At 39.7% G+C, this 27,032-nt stretch overlaps 1 protein-coding gene across 1 annotated transcript; it reads right to left on the reverse strand.

Annotated features, from left to right (window-relative positions):
* On the reverse strand, positions 1-25,971 carry LOC125237028 (cofilin/actin-depolymerizing factor homolog). The gene is made up of 4 exons (XM_048143950.1): positions 25,644-25,971; positions 3,237-3,427; positions 1,352-1,483; positions 1-745 (listed from the first exon to the last, which is right to left on the reverse strand). The coding sequence occupies exons 1-4, from the start codon at positions 25,644-25,646 to the stop codon at positions 625-627; spliced, it is 447 nt and encodes a 148-aa protein (XP_047999907.1). The 5' UTR covers positions 25,647-25,971; the 3' UTR covers positions 1-624.
* Positions 25,972-27,032: the final 1,061 nt, after the last annotated feature.

Here is a 27,032-nt window from a genome sequence, read left to right on the forward strand (position 1 = left end):
TTCGCTTATATCGAGTGTATTTCTGGATAAATTGGTTACAAAATACTCTTCCGCCGACCAAGGCCGGCCGAGCAAAGCCGCAGACTCAAACAAAACTTGATCGCACATCGTTTAGTATATATTACAATCTAAATAGTACAAAAAGCCGACCGGCGTTCGCGTGTAACAAAAAAAAATGCTCGCGTCACTGAATTTAATTTAGTTTGAGCTTACCTTACTCTTTTACAGGAAAATATATATATATATAATAATTAGTTATAACTTAAATTATTATAATAATCCCATCCGTCTTATACAGTATCTACTTACAATACCCCGCGTTTAATATTGCACATCTACGATAACTTTGTAAACGCTTTTCTTCCCGTGTCGAAAAAAATGGTGTAGACGCCGAAATGTTGTCTGGTAAAGAATGGATGTAAAACTGAAAGTCACTTTGACCGCCGTTGGCGTCGCAGGCGTTCAAGGGGTTAATATCATCTAAAGTTTACATATGGATTGAAGAGTCGTAGAGCGATGTTCAATATTGAGCGCGGGGTTGGTATTCTGTACACCACGGCCGAGAAAGCTTAAGGATGAAATGATATAGTATAAGAACCATGCGGCCCGGTCGTCGTGAAATGCTTATTGGCGATCCGTGGCGCGGAGCTTCTCCTCCACAGCCTCTTGGGAAGCCTCGGAGAGGTCGGTCGCTTGGATGTATTTCTGTACACCGACTAGGGACTTCTTCAGGGCGTCGAAAGAGCTGGAACAACAAATGTGCTATTAGTAACTATTAAATAAATATTATAGGACATTCTTACACAGATTGACTGAGTCCCACGGTAAGCTTACATAACTGACCGTGTGTTTTTTATCACAAGAGGTAAGGGTAAAGTAAAAATATTGGCGAATGGGTCTAGATTTCTTTGAGAAATTAACTCTAACCCCCTTATAAACGTACACTAAAGTTATCAAGCCGATAAAGTTCGTTTGTCCCTTTCGGACATATTGGTGTGATAGAAAGGAACAAACTAACTTTATCGCCTTGATAACTTTAGTATACGTTTATGAATAAGGGGGTAAATCGTCATATAAACAATTAGGTGCTATTCTGTGGCACTACGGAACGTAAACGCTGGACAATTAGTCTGCGCTGCGTGCTCTGAGCTGGGCTGGTATCTGTAGAGCAACGTAGGACGTCAAAGCCCTAGGTATCGCTGGAGTGATATTATTAAAGGTGGATAAGTCCGAACTCCGCGTCAACAACTTGCGAAGTGGCATAGGGCAGAGGTAAAGTAGCGCTGTCAAGGCCAAGTTTCACGTAGGGAAACCGATCCAACGGAGTATGTAAGAGAGAAAAGAAATATACCTGGAGTACAACATCTTCTTCTTGACCTTGGCGGTGTCTGGGCACCACGACATGAGGAACAGCTTCTGTTTCTTGCTCGCCTCCGATGTGCCTTGGCATTGGTGCGTGTATTCAAAGTCGAACAGGCCATATCTGAAATAGTCAAACAATTCTATTAGACTATAAAAATAAGGATGGCTAATAAATAAGCAAACCTAAATACTATTAGATTTTTAATTTCTATAACTTGACTCGTTTGATATACATATTTGATGCGTGTTCTTAACACGCAAGTTAAGTTTAGTTAGATCAAGGAACATTGACTCAAGAGGGCACATCTTATCTCATTGCCGGTTGCTCTCATTTGGTGAATTTGCCATGGCCCGAGGTGACACAGTTACGCTGGTTACTTTGTTAGCTACATGAGTTTTTGGCAGATGTGGTGAAAAGGAAGTGCTCCTGCTGCTGCAGGTGCTCGTGGTACACGTGTGCTAGAGAGAGAGGGGTGGCGTCACGTGCGAGAGAGATACCTGCACCCGCCGGTGCCGCCCTGCTGCAGGTGCTCGTGGTAGACGTGTGCTAGAGAGAGAGGGGGGTAGCGTCACGTGCGAGAGAGATACCTGCACTCGCCGGTGCCGCCCTGCTGCAGGTGCTCGAGGAGCTGCTCGTGGTACACGTGTGCTAGAGAGAGGGGTGGCGTCACGTGCGAGAGAGATACCTGCACTCGCCGGTGCCGCCCTGCTGCAGGTGCTCGAGGAGCTGCTCATGGTACACGTGTGCTAGAGAGAGACGGGTAGCGTCACGTGCGAGAGAGATACCTGCACTCGCCGGTGCCGCCCTGCTGCAGGTGCTCGAGGAGCTGCTCATGGTACACGTGTGCTAGAGAGAGACGGGTAGCGTCACGTGCGAGAGAGATACCTGCACTCGCCGGTGCCGCCCTGCTGCAGGTGCTCGAGGAGCTGCTCGTGGTACACGTGTGCTAGAGAGAGGGTGGCGTCACGTGCGAGAGAGATACCTGCACTCGCCGGTGCCGCCCTGCTGCAGGTGCTCGAGGAGCTGCTCATGGTACACGTGTGCTAGAGAGAGACGGGTAGCGTCACGTGCGAGAGAGATACCTGCACTCGCCGGTGCCGCCCTGCTGCAGGTGCTCGAGGAGCTGCTCATGGTACACGTGTGCTAGAGAGAGACGGGTAGCGTCACGTGCGAGAGAGATACCTGCACTCGCCGGTGCCGCCCTGCTGCAGGTGCTCGAGGAGCTGCTCGTGGTACACGTGTGCTAGAGAGAGGGTGGCGTCACGTGCGAGAGAGATACCTGCACTCGCCGGTGCCGCCCTGCTGCAGGTGCTCGAGGAGCTGCTCGTGGTACACGTGTGCTAGAGAGAGGGGTGGCGTCACGTGCGAGAGAGATACCTGCACTCGCCGGTGCCGCCCTGCTGCAGGTGCTCGAGGAGCTGCTCATGGTACACGTGTGCTAGAGAGAGACGGGTAGCGTCACGTGCGAGAGAGATACCTGCACTCGCCGGTGCCGCCCTGCTGCAGGTGCTCGAGGAGCTGCTCATGGTACACGTGTGCTAGAGAGAGACGGGTAGCGTCACGTGCGAGAGAGATACCTGCACTCGCCGGTGCCGCCCTGCTGCAGGTGCTCGAGGAGCTGCTCGTGGTACACGTGTGCTAGAGAGAGGGGTGGCGTCACGTGCGAGAGAGATACCTGCACTCGCCGGTGCCGCCCTGCTGCAGGTGCTCGAGGAGCTGCTCGTGGTACACGTGTGCTAGAGAGAGGGGTGGCGTCACGTGCGAGAGAGATACCTGCACTCGCCGGTGCCGCCCTGCTGCAGGTGCTCGAGGAGCTGCTCATGGTACACGTGTGCTAGAGAGAGACGGGTAGCGTCACGTGCGAGAGAGATACCTGCACTCGCCGGTGCCGCCCTGCTGCAGGTGCTCGAGGAACTGCTCGTACTCGGCGTTGCGCTCGCCGATGGTCTCCACGTCAATCTGCTTCTCGTCGCGGATGTAGAACACGACGTATCGGTGCTTCTTGTCCTTCTTGATCTCCTCGTACGTGGTCTTGCACGCGTCCGATACTGTCACGCCAGACGCCTGGAAAAAATAATAATATGTTAACAATTTGTGTTGCTTGCAAACAAAAAATCCCACTTCGTTGCTTGACGCTTTGCGAGTTACTTTCACACCGTCACTTTCGAATTGGTTCGCGTAACATTTGCTATTATACATTTAACCTTTGGTTATACGCTAATGATACACTAGCGCATTCTGAGAGCGCAGCGTCAGCGGAGCGCCGGACGTAGCAGATTGCGAGCGTTTTCAAAGCGCCGCCGATCCGCTCTGAATGCGCTCGCATTCCGCTCCGCTGACGCTACGCTATCAAAACGCCCTAGTGTGGCTGAACCTTAAAAGTAAACGACAAACTCAACAAAGTGGGACTAACGACTAGAATTCGCCAAAATTCTAGTTGTGTAAAAAAATGTTTTTGTGAAAGTCGTATGTACTATTTTTATTATTTTAAAAAGGTTAAAAATTAGGGAGCAACCACAACGGAATGAAGAACACTTGTAAAAAATGACTACTTTGAAAAAATCTAGTATCTCACGCTGCTCCTCAATGTTAAAACGCAGTAAGTCTATATGCATTCCATACTTACTTACTACAATTTTCTTTTCATTGACAGACGAAGATACAAGTTTTTTTAAGTATTGACGATATACATGTTTTAGGCGTTGCGTTTATTAGCAACGGTAGCTACACCATTCAATGTTTTATGCCACAAACCTAAATTACAGAGATGTCTAATGTCGTGCGGCATCTTTCCGGGGACTCTAAGGCAGCGTTCCCACTTAAGCGTCGCGTGTCTCGGGGCGCGCAACGGACGTCCGCGCCACGTCGCCTGTGGCGGCGTGGCGGCGGCCTCCTGGGGGCGCGTCTTACGTCCTTCCTATACAAAATGTACTGAGGAGACGTTTTTTGAATTACATTCAGGCGGCGTGGCGCGGACGTCCGTTCCGCACCTCAGGACATGCGTCTCTTAGATGTGGCCGGTCCCTAAGCGATTCAAGTCGGTTCGGGAAGACTTGGCTCGATCAGACCAGAATATGTATTGAAATTCAAAGTTCGACCGACACAGTCCCAAGGCGTTTATTTGTCGTGTGTATATCCGTTCAGCGCCGCATTTAGCGCGGGATGCAGTGTCGTGTGAGCAAGGCCAGTGAGCCTGTTTACACGCACGACTGATACGTGGGATTGCAGGCATGGAGATAACGGTGATAGATTCAGAATTCGCAATTAAATAGTTGACAGCAAAAGGTTTTCTATAGACTATATTATGTTTTGAAATCCCTGGTATTTTATTTGCAACCGTGCCCGATTCAAACTTATGTATATAGAAATTACACCTTACTATGAGTAAAAACCGAAATGAGTAGATTTGTATAAAAAAAGGTCAGGGCTTGTCAAGCATCAACACAAAATAAAAGTAAAATAGAAAACTGTCAGGAACGTTAACAACTGACCTATCTATAACCAACCTACTTGACCTAAGAATGCAGCATAGAACATAAGCAAGCAATCTTTCTCTCACAATTCAACAAAAATTTCTGAAACTGACGAAAACAAACTAAAAAATTTTTCGACGGAAACATCAATTCACAACTAGTTTCGTTTAGTCTATATTTAACTCTACCACTTTGCCGGTCCAGTGCGTGCTTAGAAGTCCACTGTTCTAAAATAATTCAGAAGTGACCTATTATACCATTTAGGGATAGCAGTAATACTTTAAAACACGCTTTAAAACAAAGTATCCGATCACTCAATAATGATCCGGATCACTCTGTCAGACAGGCCGTTACCTTCAGCCGGACTGATCTTCTGTGGCCCCTTAATAGCGTGGCCCTTGTTAATGGATTTTGAGTCACTCGGCAAAATTATATAGGATCCTATTTTCACATGACATAATATTACTTTTCCTTAGAGTAGTACAGTATAGATTGCTAATGTTTTTCTTCTTAAGAAAATATCACAAAAACTGAAAAAGTCGCCAACGGTACGTATTAGATTAGCAGACAAACACAGTCCATGTCATACAGCTTCGATTACCGATACGCCAGTGCTAATAATACGATACAAGTCATAAAACAGCGACGCCATGACATGAGTAATCATTGATAATGACAGGAACTAAATGTTCACGATACGTGTCGACATTTCGCAAATTGTGAACAGTGAGAATTAGATGAGTAATGCTCGAAGATTTTACATGACCATATATGGTTAGGTCTTGAGACTGTAATGTTAAAGATGCGATGAAACACCTTTATATAGGTATAGCTACAGAACTGACTGGTAGACTTTATCTGGTAGCAATAGGGTTTATAAATGTGCTGTTAAATATATTTAAAATAATTTAAGCGGGTTACTCACGTTTCACGATTTAATTAAGTCGAAAAAACGTTCGACTTATTTGGATACTTTCGATCCATTTTCGACGATATTTTTCAAAGAGTAGTGGCCTTTACTCGACGAATGCGCGAAAGACTTCGGCTAGGCCGGCTGATATTTCGGAAATGAATGGATTCTTTTATTGGCACTGCTTGTGCATATGGTAGTGTAACTTAAATGGAGATGGTAACATACATGCTATAACATGGGAAAACAGATTGTACCTACTTTGGAAACATGCCATTTCTGTTTGAACAGTTGTTGCAGTAGCAACTTAGCAAGTCTAGCTAGCACATTATTAAAATCAGTTCTTATCTAGTTATTACCATTGAAACTTTAACTTTAACTTACATATACCAAAACGTCCAAAACAAGCACCATGCATGGAATTAACCTTGGTTTTTAAGTTTATCGTCTTTTAAGCCTTTTAAACGAAGTCGTGAAAGTGCCTATGTAATAGACATCTCTAATAATAGACTCGATATCATCTTTCTATGTTAAGGCCAGACAACACCGCGAAGTATATCGCTTACATTGGCTACTCTTAACGCACGTAGGCCGTAGGGCATGCAATGCGATTCGTTTCGTCCGAGAGCCTATTGAGAAAACTGTTAGCAAGTTGCATATTTCTCTTTATTGCTGAGCAGATTGACAGGTAGGACAAAATGTTAACGGAATGATAGCCGCTTTCAGACGAAAGGAACGCCTACCCGTTGGTTCGTTGGGTGGACATTTGGAAGATTGCTGGTCACTTCTGGATGAGATTGGCTTAGGACCGGTATATAAATGGTGTAATCAAAGAGAGGCATATGTTCAGCAGTAAGCGATAAGTGGTTGAGATGATGGTGATCTTTTTCTTTTACTTCAATTGAAACATTAGAGCGACAGAGAAGTCGAGTTCGCGGTTATAGCTCAGACCACAGATCAGACAATTCCATTAATATCGAGTAACAGCTGAGTTAACCTATGACTCAGAAAAACACGAGCTATCTCGCGTCTCGACCCGATATCGGCAGTTTATGTAAATAAATACTCATTGTTTTTACTTCAGTTCAACCGGTGTGTGATGTTTGATCAGGTGGTCGGGGTTTTAACTACGACTGTGCGCAATGCAGTAGTATAGGTGTATTTGCTAGGTGCAGTAGATTAAGATGTGGCTAATAAATTATAATATAAGGTCGAAATGAAATAGGTACATGTATGTACACAAGAGTGTATTTGTCGTTCAATTGTTTTATTTATTAACCTTTAAAAGCCTGTCGTCTCAAAATGAACAGTCAATATCAATTTGATTACAAATCATTCAAACAAGATTTAACAAAGTTCGGCTTAGAAATTGGACCGTCCCAAGAAAAAGGGGAGCAACGCACTGAAGTCATTATTATCACACAAAGCAAATTAAATAATGTTATAATTGGGTCTCTATTGATTCCCATAAAGTCCTATAAAATGTATCGTTTGTCCACATTTTCGTAAGTCATAATTTGGTTTTTCTCAGAAACGCGTAACTTTTCAGGATTACCATAAAACCTAACCTAATAACCTGTCTAATTGTCTATAGATGACCTTAAGGAAAACCCTAAAGGATTAACCGTTTCAGAATTATGACTAATGAAATGATAATCAGGCAATTAGTCCATGGGCCAGCTGGTCTAATTTTGCCAAACGGTATAATTTGGGGGTACTAAGTTTCCTTTTTACAGCAGTTAGGTAGGCCTATAAGGATGTTAAAAAACCATGATTGCCATCTCAAAATGGTAGCTAAACAAAATGGCCGCCAATCCAAGATGGCGGATATTGAGTTTTAAAAAATCGACCATAACTCCAGAAGTATTGGTCCGATTTCATTTTTATTTTTTTTAAACGAAAGCTCTTTTTCTGTACTTAAATACTTGTCATATTCATTGTTTCGCTAAATTCAACCATTAGTTACTAATTAACGAAAAATATAAAAAAAATATCTTTTTTTCTAAAACTTTCTGTCAAAAATCATGTTTCTACAAAATACCTTGCATATTCTAATAAATATTTAAATGCAGAAAAATAGTGCCATTAATCACCTTTAATTTGATGTATAAAAGATACATATTTAATTTACAAAAACACATAGAGGCTTAAATTTAAAGCTGCCTTCGTTGAAATTCACCGTTGTGCATACAGTACTAAAAGCTTCAGGTTGGAGTGCATACAGTACTAAAAGATGTGTGCAGTTGGGGTGCATACAGTACTAAAAGATGTTGTAGAGTACAAATATGCTGTTTTTAGTTTATTTTAGCAATTGTACAATTAGAATAATAGTTTATGTTAATAGAACATGATAGTATCCATGAGTTTGTAGATATTCGATAGTACTAGGATAAAATTTGTTTAGATACCATATGTGCAACACACCTCAATGATGAAAATTAAGTATTTAAGTGTACTAGGTATATGACTAACATGTGTCGAGACTGTAGAACCATTAACCTTTTGACCGCCACGGACGGCCACGGTGGTCACCGGAAATTCTTGCCAAGGACGCCAACGATACGGACGCCAAATGAAATAAAATTGGGACTCCGTAATGCCTAATTACGCTCATATATTCGCGAATTCGCAATGCAATTCTGTTGCGATTGTGCCTGGGAGACGGAATACTCCGTCATCATCTTGCGTATAAGGGTTAGATCGTATTCCGGATTGAAAATCGTTCCGCATTCAAGGACTCTCAGATTTGAAAAAAAAAACCTACGCACGAGCGGGTTAGTGAAGAGCACCCCCAGAATTCGGGCAAACTTTAGAAATTTATTTATTTATTTATTTATAAAATTAATTTATTTATGAAATGTTCTTTAGTACAGAATTAATAGATATTTCTTACCTATATTTTACCGATTACTAAACAACGAAGCCGTTAAATACCGGATGGACAAACTTTGAGACAAATATCACCGCTTAAAGTAGAGCCAAATATTATTAACATGTATTGTTCGTCATTACCGAACGAAAAACGTTAGAAGACGTTAATAACAGACGTTTTAATTACCTACTCACGTGAGTTGGATTTTCATAAAAGGTGTACCAAAATGTGAATGTCTCTATGCAACCTGCTATTGAATCAGAAGAAAAGTTAGCACCCGTATCGACGAATCTCAATTAGTAGAGAGTAACTCCGGGGTTATGCAATCTGGCCAACTTTTTAAACAGGTAGGCATTTATAAAAGCCTCAATAGAGATGATAGATGTATAAATGTATGCTTCAATTATCTTCGATATGCGGATAACATCGTCATCTTCAAAGAAGCACATGTTCCCCGTCAGATGCTGGAGGAACTGTATGCCGTCGGTGAGTGTTGGGTTAAAGTAGTTAAACATATAGAGGTATGTACAAATTGAAAGTTACGGCAAGGACAGACTTATCCAAAGCTCCATATTTCAGCCTTTATAACAAGTAACAGAAGATACGTTATCCGGAACAACAAATCAAGGTTGGGTTAAGGAATGCCATAAACGACTAACGGAGGTAAGTCATAATAACAAAATCATCCTTCAATGGACCAAAGGACACAGTGGATGTCGAGGTGATGATGCGGCCTACGAGCTGGCCAGGCAGCTGGGGTCGACTGCCGATTCTCCCGATGTCCTTCAGCAAGGTATGCTCAATATGAAACTACACACAGCACACTGGCAAAACCAGATCAAATGCTGCAGTCAAACAAGCCAAGCCTAGCATCAATGGAAAACTCACAAAGACGCTCCTTCAACTAGGGAAAGTCCGCCTGAGAATGGTAACCAATGTCAGAACAGATCGTAGACTACTTAACAAACATATTTTCATAACAGATGCTATGAACATTCCCCTGTGACGAGGGTGCCTCTCACCTGGTGATGGAGTGAGCAGAGTGGCTCCATACAGGAAGAAACATCTCGGATCCCCGAGAGACCTCTCCAAAGTTCTCCTACTCAACATTAAAGGTCTAATAGGATTTCTCGAGGAGATAAGCTGGCAGGATTAGCTAAATCCCCCACATCACGCAAAATAGGCACAAAACGTCGAGTTGTGGCGAACCATAACACAATACAGAGACTTGGGTCGGCCTCGCTGCCGGCGGAGATCACACGGAGGACTCGGATGCCTTTTGTACGCTAAAGGACGTATTAAGGGCAAGGATACCAGTCACTGAAGACCAACATGTTTGATCAGTGTGTAACTGGGTACTTCCCACCGTGACATAAGCTTGCGAGACGTGGACACTAATAACAATGTACTAAATGAAGAGGCTAAAAGTTGCATAGAGGTATAGAGCACAACACGTTCGGTATGTCTTTCTACGATGGAAGCGAAACGAGATGATGCTGATGCGGCGACGGGTCAGAATTATAGAGATCGTATTGCTACTCTAAAATGGGCTTGGGCCGGGCCAGGGCACGTAAGTCGTGATTGAAGGTGGAATGCCTGCTATAAAAGTTCGAAAAATTAGGAGAAAATTAATCTGTTACCTGTGATTGTCTTGAAGGCTTGATATTGGTGATATTGGCTCTACAATCTACATTAACGGTAATAAGTAATATATTTCTGTGCGTAAATTAAGGTTTATTCGGTAGGTACCTATATCACGTTGTTTAGTAGTCGGATACTCCATAGATTTGCCTTATTAATGCATTATAGTGAATTTCTCAAGACTATTTTTCTTTTGGGGTGTATTCTTCACCTTTTGTATGCAAGGATTATTTTAACTAAATATAAGTTTTCTCGAACACGGATCAGGGTTAGGCTTAACCTTTTAAACGCCAAATAGTGAAAAAGAATACGTCGTGCCCCGGACACCAGACGGACGTGGACCGCGATTATTTGAGCAAAATTAGGTGTTAAGAAGGCCCGCATGGGTCCCCAATGTAATTGGCAAAACTGATGGCCATGGTTGGCGTCCTTAGGAAGCATTTCCAGCGACGGCCATATCCGCCCATGGTGGTCAAAAGGTTAATGTGATGAGATAGGACCTCAACTATGTCTAGTTTATTTATTTTGTATTATCTCGGTTGGTTGGCGCTGTATCACTAAAGAAATTTTATACAAATAATCAAATATCTAAAACTGTACTTTACCTATGACATATTTTATTATATTCTTAAAGCTAATGGATTTCGGATACTAACATGTTCAGTTCTTTTCTTAATTGTAAGTACAATTGCAGAAATATACTAAAAACAGCATATTAGTAATCTACAACTTCGACCTGAAGCTTTTAGTACTGTATGCACAACGGTGAATTTCAACGAAGACAGAATTAAAATTAAGCCTCTTTTAATGTGTTTTTGTAAATTAAGTCTGTATCTTTTATACATCAAATTAAAGGTAATTAATAGCACTATTTTTCTGCATTTAAATATTTATTAGAATATGCAAGGTATTTTGTAGAAACATGATTTTTGACAAAAAGTCTTAGAAAAAAAGATATTTTTTTTATATTTTTCGTTAATTACTAACTAATGGTTGAATTTATCGAAACAATGAATATAACAAATATTTGAGTACACAAAAAGAGCTTTCGTTTAAAAAAAATAAAAATGAAATCGGACCAATACTTCTGGAGTTGTGGTCGATTTTTTAAAACTCAATATCCGCCATCTTGGATTGGCGGCCATTTTGTTTAGCTACCATTTTGAGATGGCAATCATGGTTTTTTAACATCCTTATAGGCCTACCTAACTGCTGTAAAAAGGAAACTTAGTACCCCCAAATTATACCGACTTCTTCACTGGCCCATGGACTAAATCACTACATTGTGACTTTCAAGCATTATGTCAAATAAAGGGATCCGGTTATAATTTACGGTAGGATTCCAAGATGTCCAATGTGCATTGAATCTCACAATGTTTAAGTAAAAGATGAAAATCGACCAATGGACAAAGATCTCCGACGAGTGGAACTCAGCGACTGAACTTGAAAAAGGGGGCGCGACTTGCGAATAACCTAACGCACTAACAGATGTTAATTCTAACCATCATTGCCCCCTAGCAACTAACCGTAAGCGAGAGTAAACTCGTTTAGCATCTCCCCTCGAACTCGGCGACAGATAGCATCAATCGTCTAACCTACTAACTTTTAACGCGCATAACTTTGATCAGAAAGTTCCGAGGTCATTATTGTGCTACTATCTCTGATTTAAATACTTAAATAGGCAAATTGGATTTTAGATCAACCATTCTAACTTGAGATTTATATTAATACGTCAGTTGGGTGGTAAAATAGCAGTTTCTATAGGTAAAGTGCCATTCAAGATGATTCAAGGGATTAGACTTCTGTTCCGTTTCGTACTCAGACTACCAACACACAATATTAGATTCCTAGGGTCCTGCCTAGAGTTTGCATTATCCGACGGATTTTTAATATTCGAATAATTCGGATAATACAATTTTTATTATTCGAATATTCGAATAATTCGGATAATTTCGGATAATTTATGAAATGGAACAAAATTAATGTTACAGGTGCGTATAAGCGTGGAATTGATAACGGCTGAGATAGATGAGCGCCATAATGCGAAATTTACCTACATATTTTATTTATTTTTTGCGTAAATCAGCAAACTGTAGAAATTAAAACACACCTAGCTCTCTATCTTTAGTTCTATGACTAGAATCTTGCAATCAGATAGTGAGCTGTTGATATAAAACAGTTAGTAGTATTGATCAGTTAGGTGTTAGGTATAACGAGAAGTTTTTCTGACAACACCTTTACCTTGGAAATGGATGGTAGAGAGGATGGCTTGTGTAGAGTGGAACGTGAGACAACATTATTGGATATGATGATGGTTATAGGGCCATACAGCGTTGTCATATTATCCGATCCGATATCGGATGTAGGAAGGATGTCAAAGGCAAAAATCAAAGATGGCGCCTTGAATGATTTCGAGAATGTATAGTAGTCGGTCCTTCGCTCGATCGGATCGGATACTCATCTTATCTTAAATCTGCGGGGGCCCTTCCGGATACACTTCGACCCATCGGGATCTTTTGTGCAATTTCCCCCTTCGATCTTAAGATCCTTCAGCTATTCAGGAGCTTCTCGACCATCTCCACGATACGTGGAGATGGTCGAGATCCGATAGGATGATGAGGCTTATTAGGCGTGTGTCGTTCACGAACTATGAACTGTTAGGAATAAAATCCCATCAATGACCGAAATGAACTGAATCTTTCCGTGCTCTGAGAATCGGTCTTTGCTCATTTAGTTCAGTACAAGATCGGCGAACGCGTGCGGTTTGGATCGAGAACGAATGTGTGACTGCGCCGACCGAGAGCGAGAGCTACTTAGCAGAGCAACAAAAAAAGTCAAGTTTTCATATTAAACTTCGGTTACTTACAACCTTTCGGCCCGGAATGTTACTATCTGTGGACTATTCGTATCATTTTGACACTATTCGGTCCCATTCGTTCTGATCTTTCCGACCGCAATGGTCGCTGGTCTGGCTGAACTAAATGAGCAAAAGACCTAAAAGAGCGAACTAGTTCGTGGGAGCGACTGAACGAGATCGGAGCGCTCCGATCAACGAACGAAACGGCACAAGCCTAAGGCTTATGGGTAGCTCTCTGATGTGCTTTGGTACTAGGTAACCTGCTCCAAAGTTCTTCATTCTTTATCTGGCGAGGGCGTGACATTCACACATTAGATGTCTGACGGTCTCTTCCTCTTCGCCGCACATGCGACAATCTGTGTAGTCAGCGTGTCCCATCTTGGCCAAAATTCCTTTGATCCCGTAATGGCCTGTGAACACCCCCGTTATAATTTGGAGTTGTCTTTTGCCTAGCTTTCCTAGCTTTTTGCTCCATCCAGATTCTACACTCCGCATAAAGAGCTTTGAATGCTTCAGACCTACCAGGGTATCCCACTCTTTTTGGTGATTAGCCTTTGTATGGTCTTTCTTAGCCGTTTTAATGGTTCCTTGTGACGTTGTCTTCAGACCTGGCCTTGGCAAGTTCATCAGCATTTTCGTTGCCAATGAAGCCTTCGTGCCCAGTATCCATACCAGTTGCACCTTGTTTTGCCTTCCAAGCTTGTTAAGAGCTTGGATGCCGTTTAATACCAGTCTAGAGTCAACTCTGGGCGATGTGAAGGCTTTGAGTGCCGCCTGACTGTCGCTGAGTATATAGATATTCTTTCCTTGGGTTTGTCTAACTATATTCTTATGTACACAGGTAATTATTGCGTATGTCTCGGCTTGAAAGACAGTTGCATAATTGCCCATGCTGATACTACCACAGTAGTCACTAGTCATTTGCATAAATGCCTACGCCCGTATCAGATGCCATCTTGGACCGGATCGGATACTTAATATAAAAAGTTGAAAACTCTTTTCGTAGGCTATAAACAAAAGCGTCCTGGTTAGGGTCTTAGAACAGGAATGAGCAAAGATATAGGTACTCGTTCAAAACAGAATAACCAAAAAAAGAGAAGACTAATTAGTCGAAGACACTTCCTATCCAGGTGTGGATCATTTTAGACCTTAGTTGCACAGTGGCTGGTACCAAAGTACCAATGGAAGGGGAGAGGTGATAAATAAGTAAGTAAGTAAATTCTTTATTGTACCACCAACATAAAATATACAAGACATAAAATTTAAAATAATGAAGAAGGAGGAGGTACTAAGGCGAACTTATTTAAATATTCAAATCCAAAACGCCTCAAATTGCTCGGCAGCGATTTGATGGGTTTTAGTTTCCAAGCTGATCAGTAGATCGACTAAGATTTCAAAGTATAAGTAGTAATTAGACCGATTTAGGTATATGCATGTAACTAAGGACTTAAAAGGAAAATGCCTTATATTTCTTAGTGAAGTGGAGGGAATTCTGGCGTACTAAATTGTCATGGAACTGATAACAGCTAAATTCGGAGTGAGGCGCTAAATTTCAATTTCAAAAAAACAAGGGACCAGGAATTCTAGGTATACTCTGTCAAACAAGTCTGTCAGTAAATAAGAACAAAGAAAACTATATGCATCCTTTTCTTTAGGGTGCTAGAGAAAAGGATACCTATAGTTTTCTTTGTTCTTATTTACTGACAGACTTCTTTGACAGAATATATAAATCTCCCTTATTAAGTACGGTTTTACAGATAACTTCACGTTAGCTATTAGCAGTAATGGAAGTAGGTTGGGGTAACGTTTTCATGTTAAAAAATAATACTTGAACGTTTTTCTGTTTTTTTAAATCATCCAATTAATCGAATATTTGATAAGAACATTAAGAACTGAGTGCGTGGGGTGAGGCATTCTGCTTACTTCTTGTCCACGAATGCTTTCTTTGTTTTGTAAATATTAGTTTGATTTTGAAGATAAATAGGTGTTAACTTGTTAGCAATAACATTGTCCGTATTAAGAATTGATCGAAATTGGTTTCAGTGACGTCTATCTATTAAATATATTACTTATAAATAAAAAATAATGTTTATAGAAATTATCCGTTTATCCGGATAATTTCACTTGGATTATTCGAATATTTTCGGATAAAAATATTGGCGGATATTCGAATAATTCGGATATTCGAATATCCGGATTGCAAACCCTAGCCTGCCCTCTGACGAAATACTTAAAATTCTCAGACTCGATATATATATATTAGAGGTCACATTTCAAAAGATTACAAAGGGACATGCAAAAAACACGAGTCCTGTATTTGAATTACAAGACATACTTCCCTAAAACCTTCAAAATGTCGACAATACTTGAACAGATTATAAAATATCGTATCTTCTGGAATACGAGCCGCGTTCAATCCCTCCTACGTGGTGTATCGAAATAGAATCGGTAGAGACATTGGCCGTAGCTCTATTATTAGAGGCAGTCGATGCAACACGTGCTCTATACATCATTGAACCTTAGGGCTTCCCGTCTAGCCAATCCGATAGAGTGGAAGAGTGGCGGGAAAGTATGTGACATTTGATTGGTCTTTTTGGCTAAGGCGGGCTATATCTGCAACTCTACAATTATCAGGCGAAAAGAGAAAATTGTTTTTTATGATATAGGAGGCAAACGAACAGACGGATCACTTGTTCGTAAGCGAATTAAAAGGTCTGTGACAGAAGACTGAGACTGAACCATATACATCTTCATACGTGATATTTGCAAGCAACAAGGCCTACTTTGTTGTCAGCTGTATTGTCTTTGCTTTGTCAAGGTATTCGCCTATAATAAAAGTGATAGTAAGCTAGAGATGTGAAAGTCATTGATAAAAATGAAAGGATCAGGATAATGATAGGTACAGATAGCTCTCGTATAGTCATATAGCATTACATGATTATTACTCAATCAATACTGTGTGAAAATATTACCACAATCAATTTTTCAAAAGTTCCTGATAAAATTTAATAGATTACAGAGCCGAACGACAAAAAGAATTTTATTCCACTCAAGAAAAGGTGTGGTACTGCGTATATTTTGCTTAGTCAGTGTAGTTACGTTCAAGAACTTATGCATATCAAGCTGATAAGCGGCAATCGGAATAGATACTACAAACTGTAGAGAGCATGTTACAGTCGCCTTCAAATATATAGGAGCGCCCGATGCTAAGAAAATCTGGACAAACTCTTGAAAGCCCAACAATATAGGCTTCTTCAGGTATTTGTGGGCGTCTTGACTGCTTCGATATATTTGACGAAAACTTTAGACGTTAGCCTAGATATCGAAAGGAGACACATTTCCAGCGCAGGATTAAAATAGGCTGATAGTAATGATTTGATGATGCAGTGGCGGGTTGCCAAAAACGTACAAAACGCAAGTCATCCTTCTCATACCAGTGATGACCTAATAAAATTAGCGAACATGAAGTTTCTGTTAAAACTGCCAATGGTACGTAAACATACATTTGTGTCTAGATGTTTCATCAGTACGTCTGTCCGCGGCCTTGCTCCATTATTGTCAGCAAATGTAACAATATAGTTGTCGACTTGTCGCTAGACATATGAGTTCCCAGACTATAACTTGTATAGTCACCTACAGTAATAAAATAAATAAATTCCAAGTAAACAAGTTCGCACTAGTGACTAGTGACACCTAGTGACGTTGCGACATTTTACAGAGCATTTCATATCGAAAATTTAAAGTTTTCCGAACATCTTTTAAACGATTTCTACGTCCGATGCCCAACAAAATCGGAAGTGGCATGGATTTAACATAAAGCATTTGTAACTTATTTATTATTCCATTACCGTTCGCATTCTGAGAAGCATGACGGTCGCTGACTCACTCGCCTCGACTCTTTCTCTCCAACAGGTTTTTAGTCCTCTAGTATTTGATAATTAATAATTATTACCAGCACCACATTTTTGATGCGATTTTAAATTCCGTACGTTACTAATGTTACTGCCGCCTCCTATGGATATCTGGATACTGTATTTTAAAAGTGACTACAATATCACTTTCTGAACTCCGTACAGTACAGACAGTGTCAGTACGCCTTGTACTGAGACTGGCTGAAGTAGCATGACATCGTACGTTTCCGTACAAATACGAAGGAAATTCTTTTTGCACTACATCTGTATTTGCGTTTCTTTCTCTCATTTTATACTTACAAATACTTCCAGTCTGATTAGAAAGTCACAAAAATTTTGGGGACCAGTTTAAATTAATACGTGGATAAATGCAAGACATGAAAAACTTAACATTGTAATTCTAACAAAACTTCCAGTCAATAAACATCGCCTATTAAACTTCACATGTAAATCTTCTGTAATGAATGTAGCTCCTGCCAACATGATAAATAATGCGCCGGTGGACGCCCACGCGTTTCTGAAAGTATAGGACCTTGATGAAACTGATGCACGATATCATGTGTTACGTGCGTTTTACGCAATGACTTTCGTTTTTCGGCCCAATTTCAAGATGCTGAAACTGAATGTGTGATTACTCTGATTGCGATATAACACAGTCCGAAATCTCTAGTGTGTGCTGTACTGCTGTAGTCATTTTTTATTTTTCTTTACTTCAGATGGTCCACAGACTACCACGAGACAAATAACCTGAGAAAAGACATTCTAAAATATCTGTTCAATTACCCACAGGGAGTCCCCACCTAAAAATAACTGGCTACGTCACTAATATGGATATGACTACAATTTAGTAGGGGTTGCCAAACCGCATATCTGGCCTGTTTCTTTAATACAGATCAAGAAGATTAAGTGAATTGAATAATCTTATCAATGAATCGAGAGTAGTATCGGCCCCGTAGCCGAATGGCATTTCTGCGTCGCGAAACGCCACCGAACTCTGTTGCGCCAATACGCAAGAGCGATAGACAGCTACGAAAGAGATATTATCGTGAGCGTTTGTGCATTCAGCTACGCACACAGGATGGCATTGACGTCTTTACTGAATACTGCTACTTCACTTTAATATAAAATACCTGTCCCTGAGTCCTGACCTACATCTCAATCTTTTTGCATTTGAGTTTCACAGATTTGTATTGCACAAACGAGGTTTGAATCCCGGGTCATTAATATTACGATAAAAAAATTAACGGTAAAGCTGGTAAGGATATTTCAGGAGTGTATTAAAAAAAAACCGGCCAAGAGCGTGTCGGGCCACGCTCAGTGTAGGGTTCCGTAGTTTTCCCTACTTTTCTCAAAAACTACTGAACCTATCAAGTTCAAAACAATTTTCCTAGAAAGTCTTTATAAAGTTCTACTTTTGCGATTTTTTTCATATTTTTTAAACATACGGTTCAAAAGTTAGAGGGGGGGGGACGCACTTTTTAGGGTTCCGTAGTCAACTAGGAACCCTTATAGTTTCGCCATGTCTGTCTGTCCGTCCGTCCGTCCGCGGATAATCTCAGTAACCGTTAGCACTAGAAAGCTGAAATTTGGTACCAATATGTATATCAATCACGCCGACAAAGTGCAAAAATAAAAAATGGAAAAAAATGTTTTGTTAGGGTACCCCCCCTACATGTAAAGTGGGGGCTGATATTTTTTTTTCTTTCCAACCCCAACGTGTGATATGTTGTTGGATAGGTATTTAAAAATGAATAAGGGTTTTCTAAGATCGTTTTTTGATAATATTAATATTTTCGGAAATAATCGCTCCTAAAGGAAAAAAAGTGCGTCCCCCCCCCTCTAACTTTTGAACCATATGTTTAAAAAATATGAAAAAAATCACAAAAGTAGAACTTTATAAATACTTTCTAGGAAAATTGTTTTGAACTTGATAGGTTCAGTAGTTTTTGAGAAAAATACTGAAAACTACGGAACCCTACACTGAGCGTGGCCCGACACGCTCTTGGCCGGTTTTTTTTCCTTTAGGAGCGATTATTTCCGAAAATATTAATATTATCAAAAAATGATCTTAGTAAACCCTTATTCATTTTTAAATACCTATCCAAAAATATATCACACGTTGGGGTTGGAATGAAAAAAAAAAATCAGCCCCTACTTTACATGTAGGGGGGGTACCCTAATAAAACATTTTTTTCCATTTTTCATTTTTGCACTTTGTTGGCGTGATTGATATACATATTGGTACCAAATTTCAGCTTTCTAGTGCTAACGGTTACTGAGATTATCCGCGGACGGACGGACGGACGGACGGACGGACGGACGGACGGACGGACGGACGGACGGACGGACGGACGGACGGACAGACAGACATGGCGAAACTATAAGGGTTCCTAGTTGACTACGGAACCCTAAAAACTTGGGGACGTTAGACAAGAGCAGAGTGAGAAACCCAACATACCTACTAAATTGCAGAGATCCACTCTGTTAGCAAAAGACAATACACATAAGAGAACTTCAACTACAGATTTAATAACGACGAATCTCAGTCAGATTTCAAGATATATTCACCTGACGAAACAAAAAAGTGGATTGACTAGCTAGCTAGAAAGGACAATGGTCCAGTTATAAATACGTAAAGTAGATGAATGAGAGGTGTCACATGTGTAAAACGACGCTGGCGGACATCCAAGACAGAAATTGTTGTTATGTCAAGAGATACTTCGTGAAATCGTAAGAAATGCTCGTCTTTGTGCGTCCTTCTGACGTGATAATAAGATTACATTTACTTATTTATGTCATTAGATTTTAGAGCTATGATCTAATTTCCTAATATTTTTCCTGTCCTGTAAAGTGGTCTAGTTCAGAGGCAGATAGGTATCTGTACCTACATCTATTTTTAACAAATGCAAAAGGCTTAAAAATTGTGTAATGACTGCCTAGGTGTACATTGAACAGATATGAGTCACACCACCTAGGCAATGAGATGTCGTCACACAGGAAAATCGCTATTCCAAATTCTGTTTTATCAATATCATTGGGACAGGGGCAATTATAGACCTTATACAATTTTGGAATATCGATGCTCGCACTCATGATAGGTAATAATTATACCTATTTAATAGTGGTGCCATCATCTCTTTTCCCGTTGAACCAATATGCTGCTATCTTTTGCTTTAATTTTCCTGATTATTGCGACAAATTTTCCATAAAAACGTTAGTTTTTCTACACTCCATCTCTACAACAACTATACATATAAAGAGTTTTGAATGATTCACGGTTAAGTTCACTGGACTTATATCGACCTGGATAAAGAAAGACCTTTACCTTTTTGTTTAAAGAGCACGATAAAAAAAGGTAAGCACGGTATATATCCCGGTCAGTACAAGATCGTTACGACTATGTTAAGCCACTCGAGATACTAACGATCACATCTTGATCGACTAATCATCACAAGAGCGTATTTAGCCGTTGGGGGGCAGTGACCTCAGCATGCGTCACGGACGTCACGGTTGACTCATTCAGGTGTCGGGCAAGGACAGGCCTGCATCCTTGCGGAAGGGATGAGTTATACGATGATTTTATGTTGAGTTGAATGTTGTTTTATTTTTGAAAAAAACAACCGTTCCTTGAACTAAGTATGGAGTTGAAACTGACGGATCTTAACCTCCTGAGTCCGGCGTCGAATGATGATCATCGTTCGTTTGGGAAATGTCAAAGAGCCGAAAACTCGCACCATTTGAGTTATTCAAGTCTATCAAATATTACTTGTGTACATAGTTTTCCGGAAAAAGAAAACACTCTTTGTGATTTTTGTCGCTTGTCTTAAGGAAACTTCGACAAATTATTTGTATAGACACAGGCCAATCTCGTTCTTTTCAACTAGATTAGCCTTCGACACAAAACAAACACATCATCATGCTCCCCCTCCCTCCCACTGTTCCATAAAGTAAAAGTGGTATTAAGTAATGCTTGATTAAGCATAAAGGGTGAGGTTACGAGGATTAACCGCTCTAATTGACAAGTCGAGTACGTCCGTCTGATAACGGGTAGAAGTCAAAGATAGCGAGATAACGACCGATTAGGTATTTTGTAAAATAAATAATATGTTCATTCGTCAAATATATGGCTTTTTAAGTTCATTGATATCTTCTAAATATACAAGAAGAAACTGACTGACTGACATATATCAACGCACAGCCGAAACCGCTGGTCTTAGAGACTCCAAATTTCGCACATAGGTTCCTTATATGGTGTAGAGGAGCACGAAGAAAAGATTTTTCAAAGTTCACATCCTAAGGGGGTGAAATGGGGGTCCAAAGTTCAAGTTTTTAACAAGATTACTTTTAGTACGCGAGCGAAGCCGCGGAAAAAAGCTAGTTTAATTAGATGGCTTCTGGGCTATCAATTCGGTGTAAATACGGAACAGTCAACTAATCGGAATCTTATGCCACTAGAACCCTGTCTCATTGACACCACACCATGTTATAGTTGCCAATCTTGCAATAGAAGTTACTCTAACGTCAACTGTGAAAAAGTTCTAAAGTAGCCTAAAATTGAAATTGGTTACTTTCGTTGGAATAAATACGTAATTTAAATGTCAGATTATTCTCTCCAGCCAGACCAAGCTAACTGGACACTAATTATTTTACCTTTCTCTCTTTCGGACTTGTATTACTTTGAAGTGTATTATTTAGATACTTCTGGCTACATATGTATAATTATTAGATGCCTAGGTACGTAGCCGAATGGCACACACGCTCACGAAACGAAACGTTCGTAAATATCTATCTCTGTCGCTCTTGGTTATTGGCGCGACAGAGCCAGACTACCTTTCGCGGCGTTTCGTTTTCGTTTCGCGTCGCAGAAATGCCATTCGGCTACGGCACCTGTAATGTTATAAAACTATATGAATCAGAAAACTGCAAGAAATGTGTTGCATTGCATGCTAATAGAAATGTTAAAAATTCCTTTCCATCACCCAAAAATGTTTTCAAACAGAAAGCATGTCGTAACTATTTAAACTATCACAAGTCAGAGAAAAACCCATCTTAATCCCAAGCCATAAAGATTAAACAGGAAATGATAATTAATAACTGTAATATGTTATGACTAATTCATGAAATAGCTACTTTATATAATGTTGTTAGTATGGGTGTGGTTTATGGTCTACGGATTTTTCCAGGAAGAACATGATAAATTACAAACATACAATGAGAATGAGTACAGTCTGACCAAAAAAGTAGAAATTAAAAAGTGGCAACATCATAGTGTCATCCAGTTTTCTCACACATATTGATTTGAAAGGGATGACACTACAATCAGACTACTTTGGACACGTGGCCAGACGGGAGCCAGGAAACCTAGAGAAACACATTATAGTAGGCATGGTGGATGGAGGACCGGGAAGTGGCTATCCACCGATCCGCTGGGTGGACAGCGTTAAGGCCTGCCAGGGATTAACACAGGCGCCTATTATGAGGACTGCAGAAGACCGTGCGGAGTGGAGAGCTTTGGTGCCTAAAATAATGACCTCATGAGGTAGCAACCCTCAGCCATGAGGAACCGAGGAAGAAGAGAGAAGGGAGACACTACAATGTTGCCACTTTTTAATTTCTCTTTTTGGTCGGACTGCATGGTACTCTGATTTCTTTTGTTTTCACTAAGATCTTACATACTTACTTACTAAATTTTATCACATCGATGTGTCCTTATCACACATATAAATGTGAGTGTGCAGGTGAAATGTCCCGCTTTGTCACTTTATTCATATAAAGACACAAGTTAATCTCGCCTTAATGGTAACCAACAAAGTGGGATGTTTGACTAAACACAAATAGTGCAAAAAGGGCAGCATGATGTTATATCGTTACCATGTTTGCCTGGCAGATCTTCCTTTAGAATGGTTAGCCCAGGACCCAGGATAATTTGATTTGTAAGAGATAGGGAGTAACTTTTAAAAGGAACATTTTTGTCAAGAGACAAGCTCAAGAGTGGATCCAGCTTCGTACCCAGGGGTGGGTTACGTGGTCAATGTGTGTGCCCAGCCACAACCTAGCCCAACCCAATGCTGTACTGAGTACTTAATTTGCCACTAAATGTTTGGTTTTTAGTAGAAGTAGCATGAAGGAAAATCATCTAATTAATATCTATATTATAAGGAAAAGTATTGATATTTCATTTCCTGTATCATGGGGGTAATTTTGAACAAAATTACTAAAAATGTATATTATTATTTTCAAGTACACATGTTTGTAATATGTTCACAATAAATACTTTGTTTTTCTGTTTGTTTCTTAACAAAAGTAACTACTGCCATTTAGTAAATAGTGCTTAATGCTCTCTGCATGTATTGTCAGGACAATATCTACTAATAAAGCTGTGTGAGAGATATCTTTCAAATATCTTGGTGTGTACTCATGCCCAGTGTTTGTTATTGCAACCTTGAGTTAGTTGTCCTATATGACTAAACAGAATTCTTATTCAATGTGTATTCTACAACTAAATAGTTTAATAGGCTATTTAAACACGTGATTCAGCTCTGCCATTGCTCAAGCTTTTGCAGGAACCGAAATCGAATGTGTCGATACTTTTACGCTCCTTGGATTAGATATTGACTCGCACCTTAATTGGAAAGCCCATGTAACAAAAATTGCTAACAAATTATCTAAATTCACATATGCCTTAAGACAATTAAAGAAATGTACCGACCTAAAAACAGCACTCAATGCCTATTACGCGTATGCCTATTCTAGTTTAAAATACGGTATTATACATTGGGGAAACGCAACAAATATTGAAGATCTATTCATCCTTCAAAAAAAATGCGTACGTATCCTTGCCAACATCGAAATCCCAGACAGTTGCAAGCCATACTTTGTAGAATATGACATATTAACCGTAACATCAATATATATATTAGAAATTTGCAAATTTGTCCGGAAATACCAACAATACTTCACAAAAGTTGGTGAACAACCACGACGTTACGCCGCGAGATACAAAAATAACCTGGCAACCACTACAAATAGCCACCTAAAACTTTACCAAGCGAGCCCAAACATGATGGCCATTAAGATATATAACAAACTTACCGAAGAATTAAAGAATGAAGCGTCTGAAAATATATTTATACGTAAACTCAAACAATTCCTATTAAATAAAAACTACTACAGCCTCCAAGAATTCTTTGAGGATACCGAATAATAGTAAATATCGTCGGTCTGTCTCTATTGACAGCACTATAATAATATAATAATATAATTGTAATAATGACATACATGAAAATGAAAAATGTTAATTATACTTTCACAATATTCATCTTAAAGTTAGTGATACATAATATATAGAATTGAAATTGGATTATAAATTTAAATATTCTTACGATTGATAATAACCATTTATGTGTAAAAAAACCGTTAAAAATATTTTTAATGTACATAAATTATTTATAAATACTAATAATTAATAATTATGATTATGTGTAACATGCATGGACTAAATTATTATAGAATAAGTAGGTATTATTGTGTGCCCTTACAGGGTGTCATGACTCACTGTCTTAATTAATGTAACACCTATTATTAACAGTAATTTATGAATTGTACCTGCACCTCCTAGTTGTAATTTAGTTATAAGGAAAACTTGCTGTACCCTAACAGGGTTCATGTGTGAACCTACTTTATTGTAACACCTGTTTTGTACCACATGATATGCAATAAATTATGAATTATGAAAATTATGAATTATGAAGCTCAAACTGACAAATAAGGAAATATAATGTCAACTACAAGCTATAAACGTAACCGACTCAGGCATTCTGATAAGATTCCGTATGTATATTCCAAATAGTCACTCATTAGGAATTTCTTTCGATTTCTCTGGTACGAGTTTTTAGCTATTTGCATATTAGGTTAGTTTTACGGAAGATTTGACTGGTAGACAAGATTTGTAAGGCACGATGTGTAGGAATTAGTGAGTGAGTGACCTTGACACTGCGTCAGGCGGGAGCATTACCCTCGGTCAGTCTGCACCGACGCCCATTGCGCGACTCTATTCACCCGAAATAGACGTGAAATGTATGTGACAAGCGCCGCCGACCGCTATACCATATATGGTAAAACTGAATGCGATTGCGCGGCGATGCAAACCCTCACTCAGTTCGATGCCCTCGGTACGCCACCGGCATCACCAAATAACCTTCACAAACTACAAAATACAACTTTTTTCAATAATTTTGCAATCCAGTAACGCCCAAAATTCCATAGCCGTCAAAAAAGGCGCTGCAGACTCGTAACCTTTCAAACATACGTGAAATCCAACACCGCTAATCCAAACCGAACATCCGACATCCACACTGGAACGGGCACCTTTTAGCCAGGTCCAGGTTTAATAACGCTAAAAACACAACACGTGGCATAAAATCACTGAACGGTGACATTTATTTTAACGAGAAAAGGCGTGCGAACTCGGCGGTGGTTCGTGCGAAATATGGCGGCACCGGTCTCACAAGAATAAATTCCGTTGCAATTTCGGCATTACGATACGTTTTTCGACGCACCCACGATAATTTTTCACAACACAATTATGAAGCACTGCAATTTATTCTCCTCACTTACCATTTTTGATGTTATTCACGTAAAAATTTCACCACTAACTTCACCGACTCCGCGACAACAGCGAGCGACCGGAACGACACTGATCCGTACAGTTGGCTGCCCGTTATTTTGCGACAGCCAATGAGCCAATGGGCGCATGTGTCAAAAATATGAAGTAAAGTCAGTACACTTCCCAATTACTTAAAATTAAGTTTGTAACTATGTAATTAGGCAGAGTTTACTTTAAATGTAGTTTAAATATGTATATAAATGTTTACAAATATTTTAAACAGTCTTTTGATTTTTTATGGCTAAATTTCATATGCCAACTTCAAAGTTATACTATCAAAGTCGATGCTTTCGTGACAATGAATACTCGAATATATTTATATCTTGATAAATGAAAGTCACATCAGCGGGATGAGATAAGAACAAACAATACACTTGTAAAGCCAGTGATAAAACTAAAGTTCTCGCTACTCTACAAGCACAGTATAAATATATCCTTATACTGTGCTACAAGTGACTCACTAAATTACGATTAAATTTTATCCAATCACATTCCAGTATTTAACAAATGCCCATATATGGACAGACGGAAATAACTTCAAGTCGCCATTTTACATTTTGAAAATTTGGCGCCTTTTGATCGAACACCAAATCCGTATTTTTTATTACTTCTGAAATAATTTATTCTATTTGAATTCATATTTCTTTGGTATTCTTACATTTCTGAAATTACTTTGTTGTTATGTAGGCAACAATAAGTGCAGGTATTGTATCCACTTCAATACAATCAATTCATTAAATAAAGTTGTAGTAGGCGTCCATAGGCTACAAATATACTCTGGCACGGCAACTCTGTCAGTGGATCAAGGCGGCTAATTTATAAAATGGCACAAATTACTTCTAATGGAAACTTTCAATTCCACTCTTTTTCCCACTCCATCTATCCATCTTTCAATCTTGCCTACTGGAGTGATAGAGTCAGCGATTGTTAATGATAGAGTCTAATAGGTGATGAAAACCGAATAGCTCTGAATAAACTATAAAGTGCTCCACACCTTTTATTAGTTATTACTTATTCCAGAATCCTAAAACACAGGTAACTGTTTAGATTCGTATTATAATAATTACCATTGTATTTGTTATTGTAATAAACATAGATATTTACATTCACTTAGTCGTTCCATTCATGCCAGTTTTTTTTGGGAACCTACTTCGGATGCCAGTCAGGGTAGCTGAATTAAATAAGGTATACTTACATATGCATCCTTTTCTTTAGGGTGCTAGAGAAAAGGATACCTATAGTTTTCTTAGTTCTTATTTATTGACAGACTTGTTTGACGAAGTATATATAACTCGTTTTGAACCTATTAGGTGGGAAATAAAAGGAAAAACACAAGACTT

The sequence above is a fragment of the Leguminivora glycinivorella genome, chromosome 20 (genome assembly GCF_023078275.1).
Source record: "Leguminivora glycinivorella isolate SPB_JAAS2020 chromosome 20, LegGlyc_1.1, whole genome shotgun sequence".
Classification (NCBI taxonomy): Eukaryota; Metazoa; Arthropoda; class Insecta; order Lepidoptera; family Tortricidae; genus Leguminivora; species Leguminivora glycinivorella.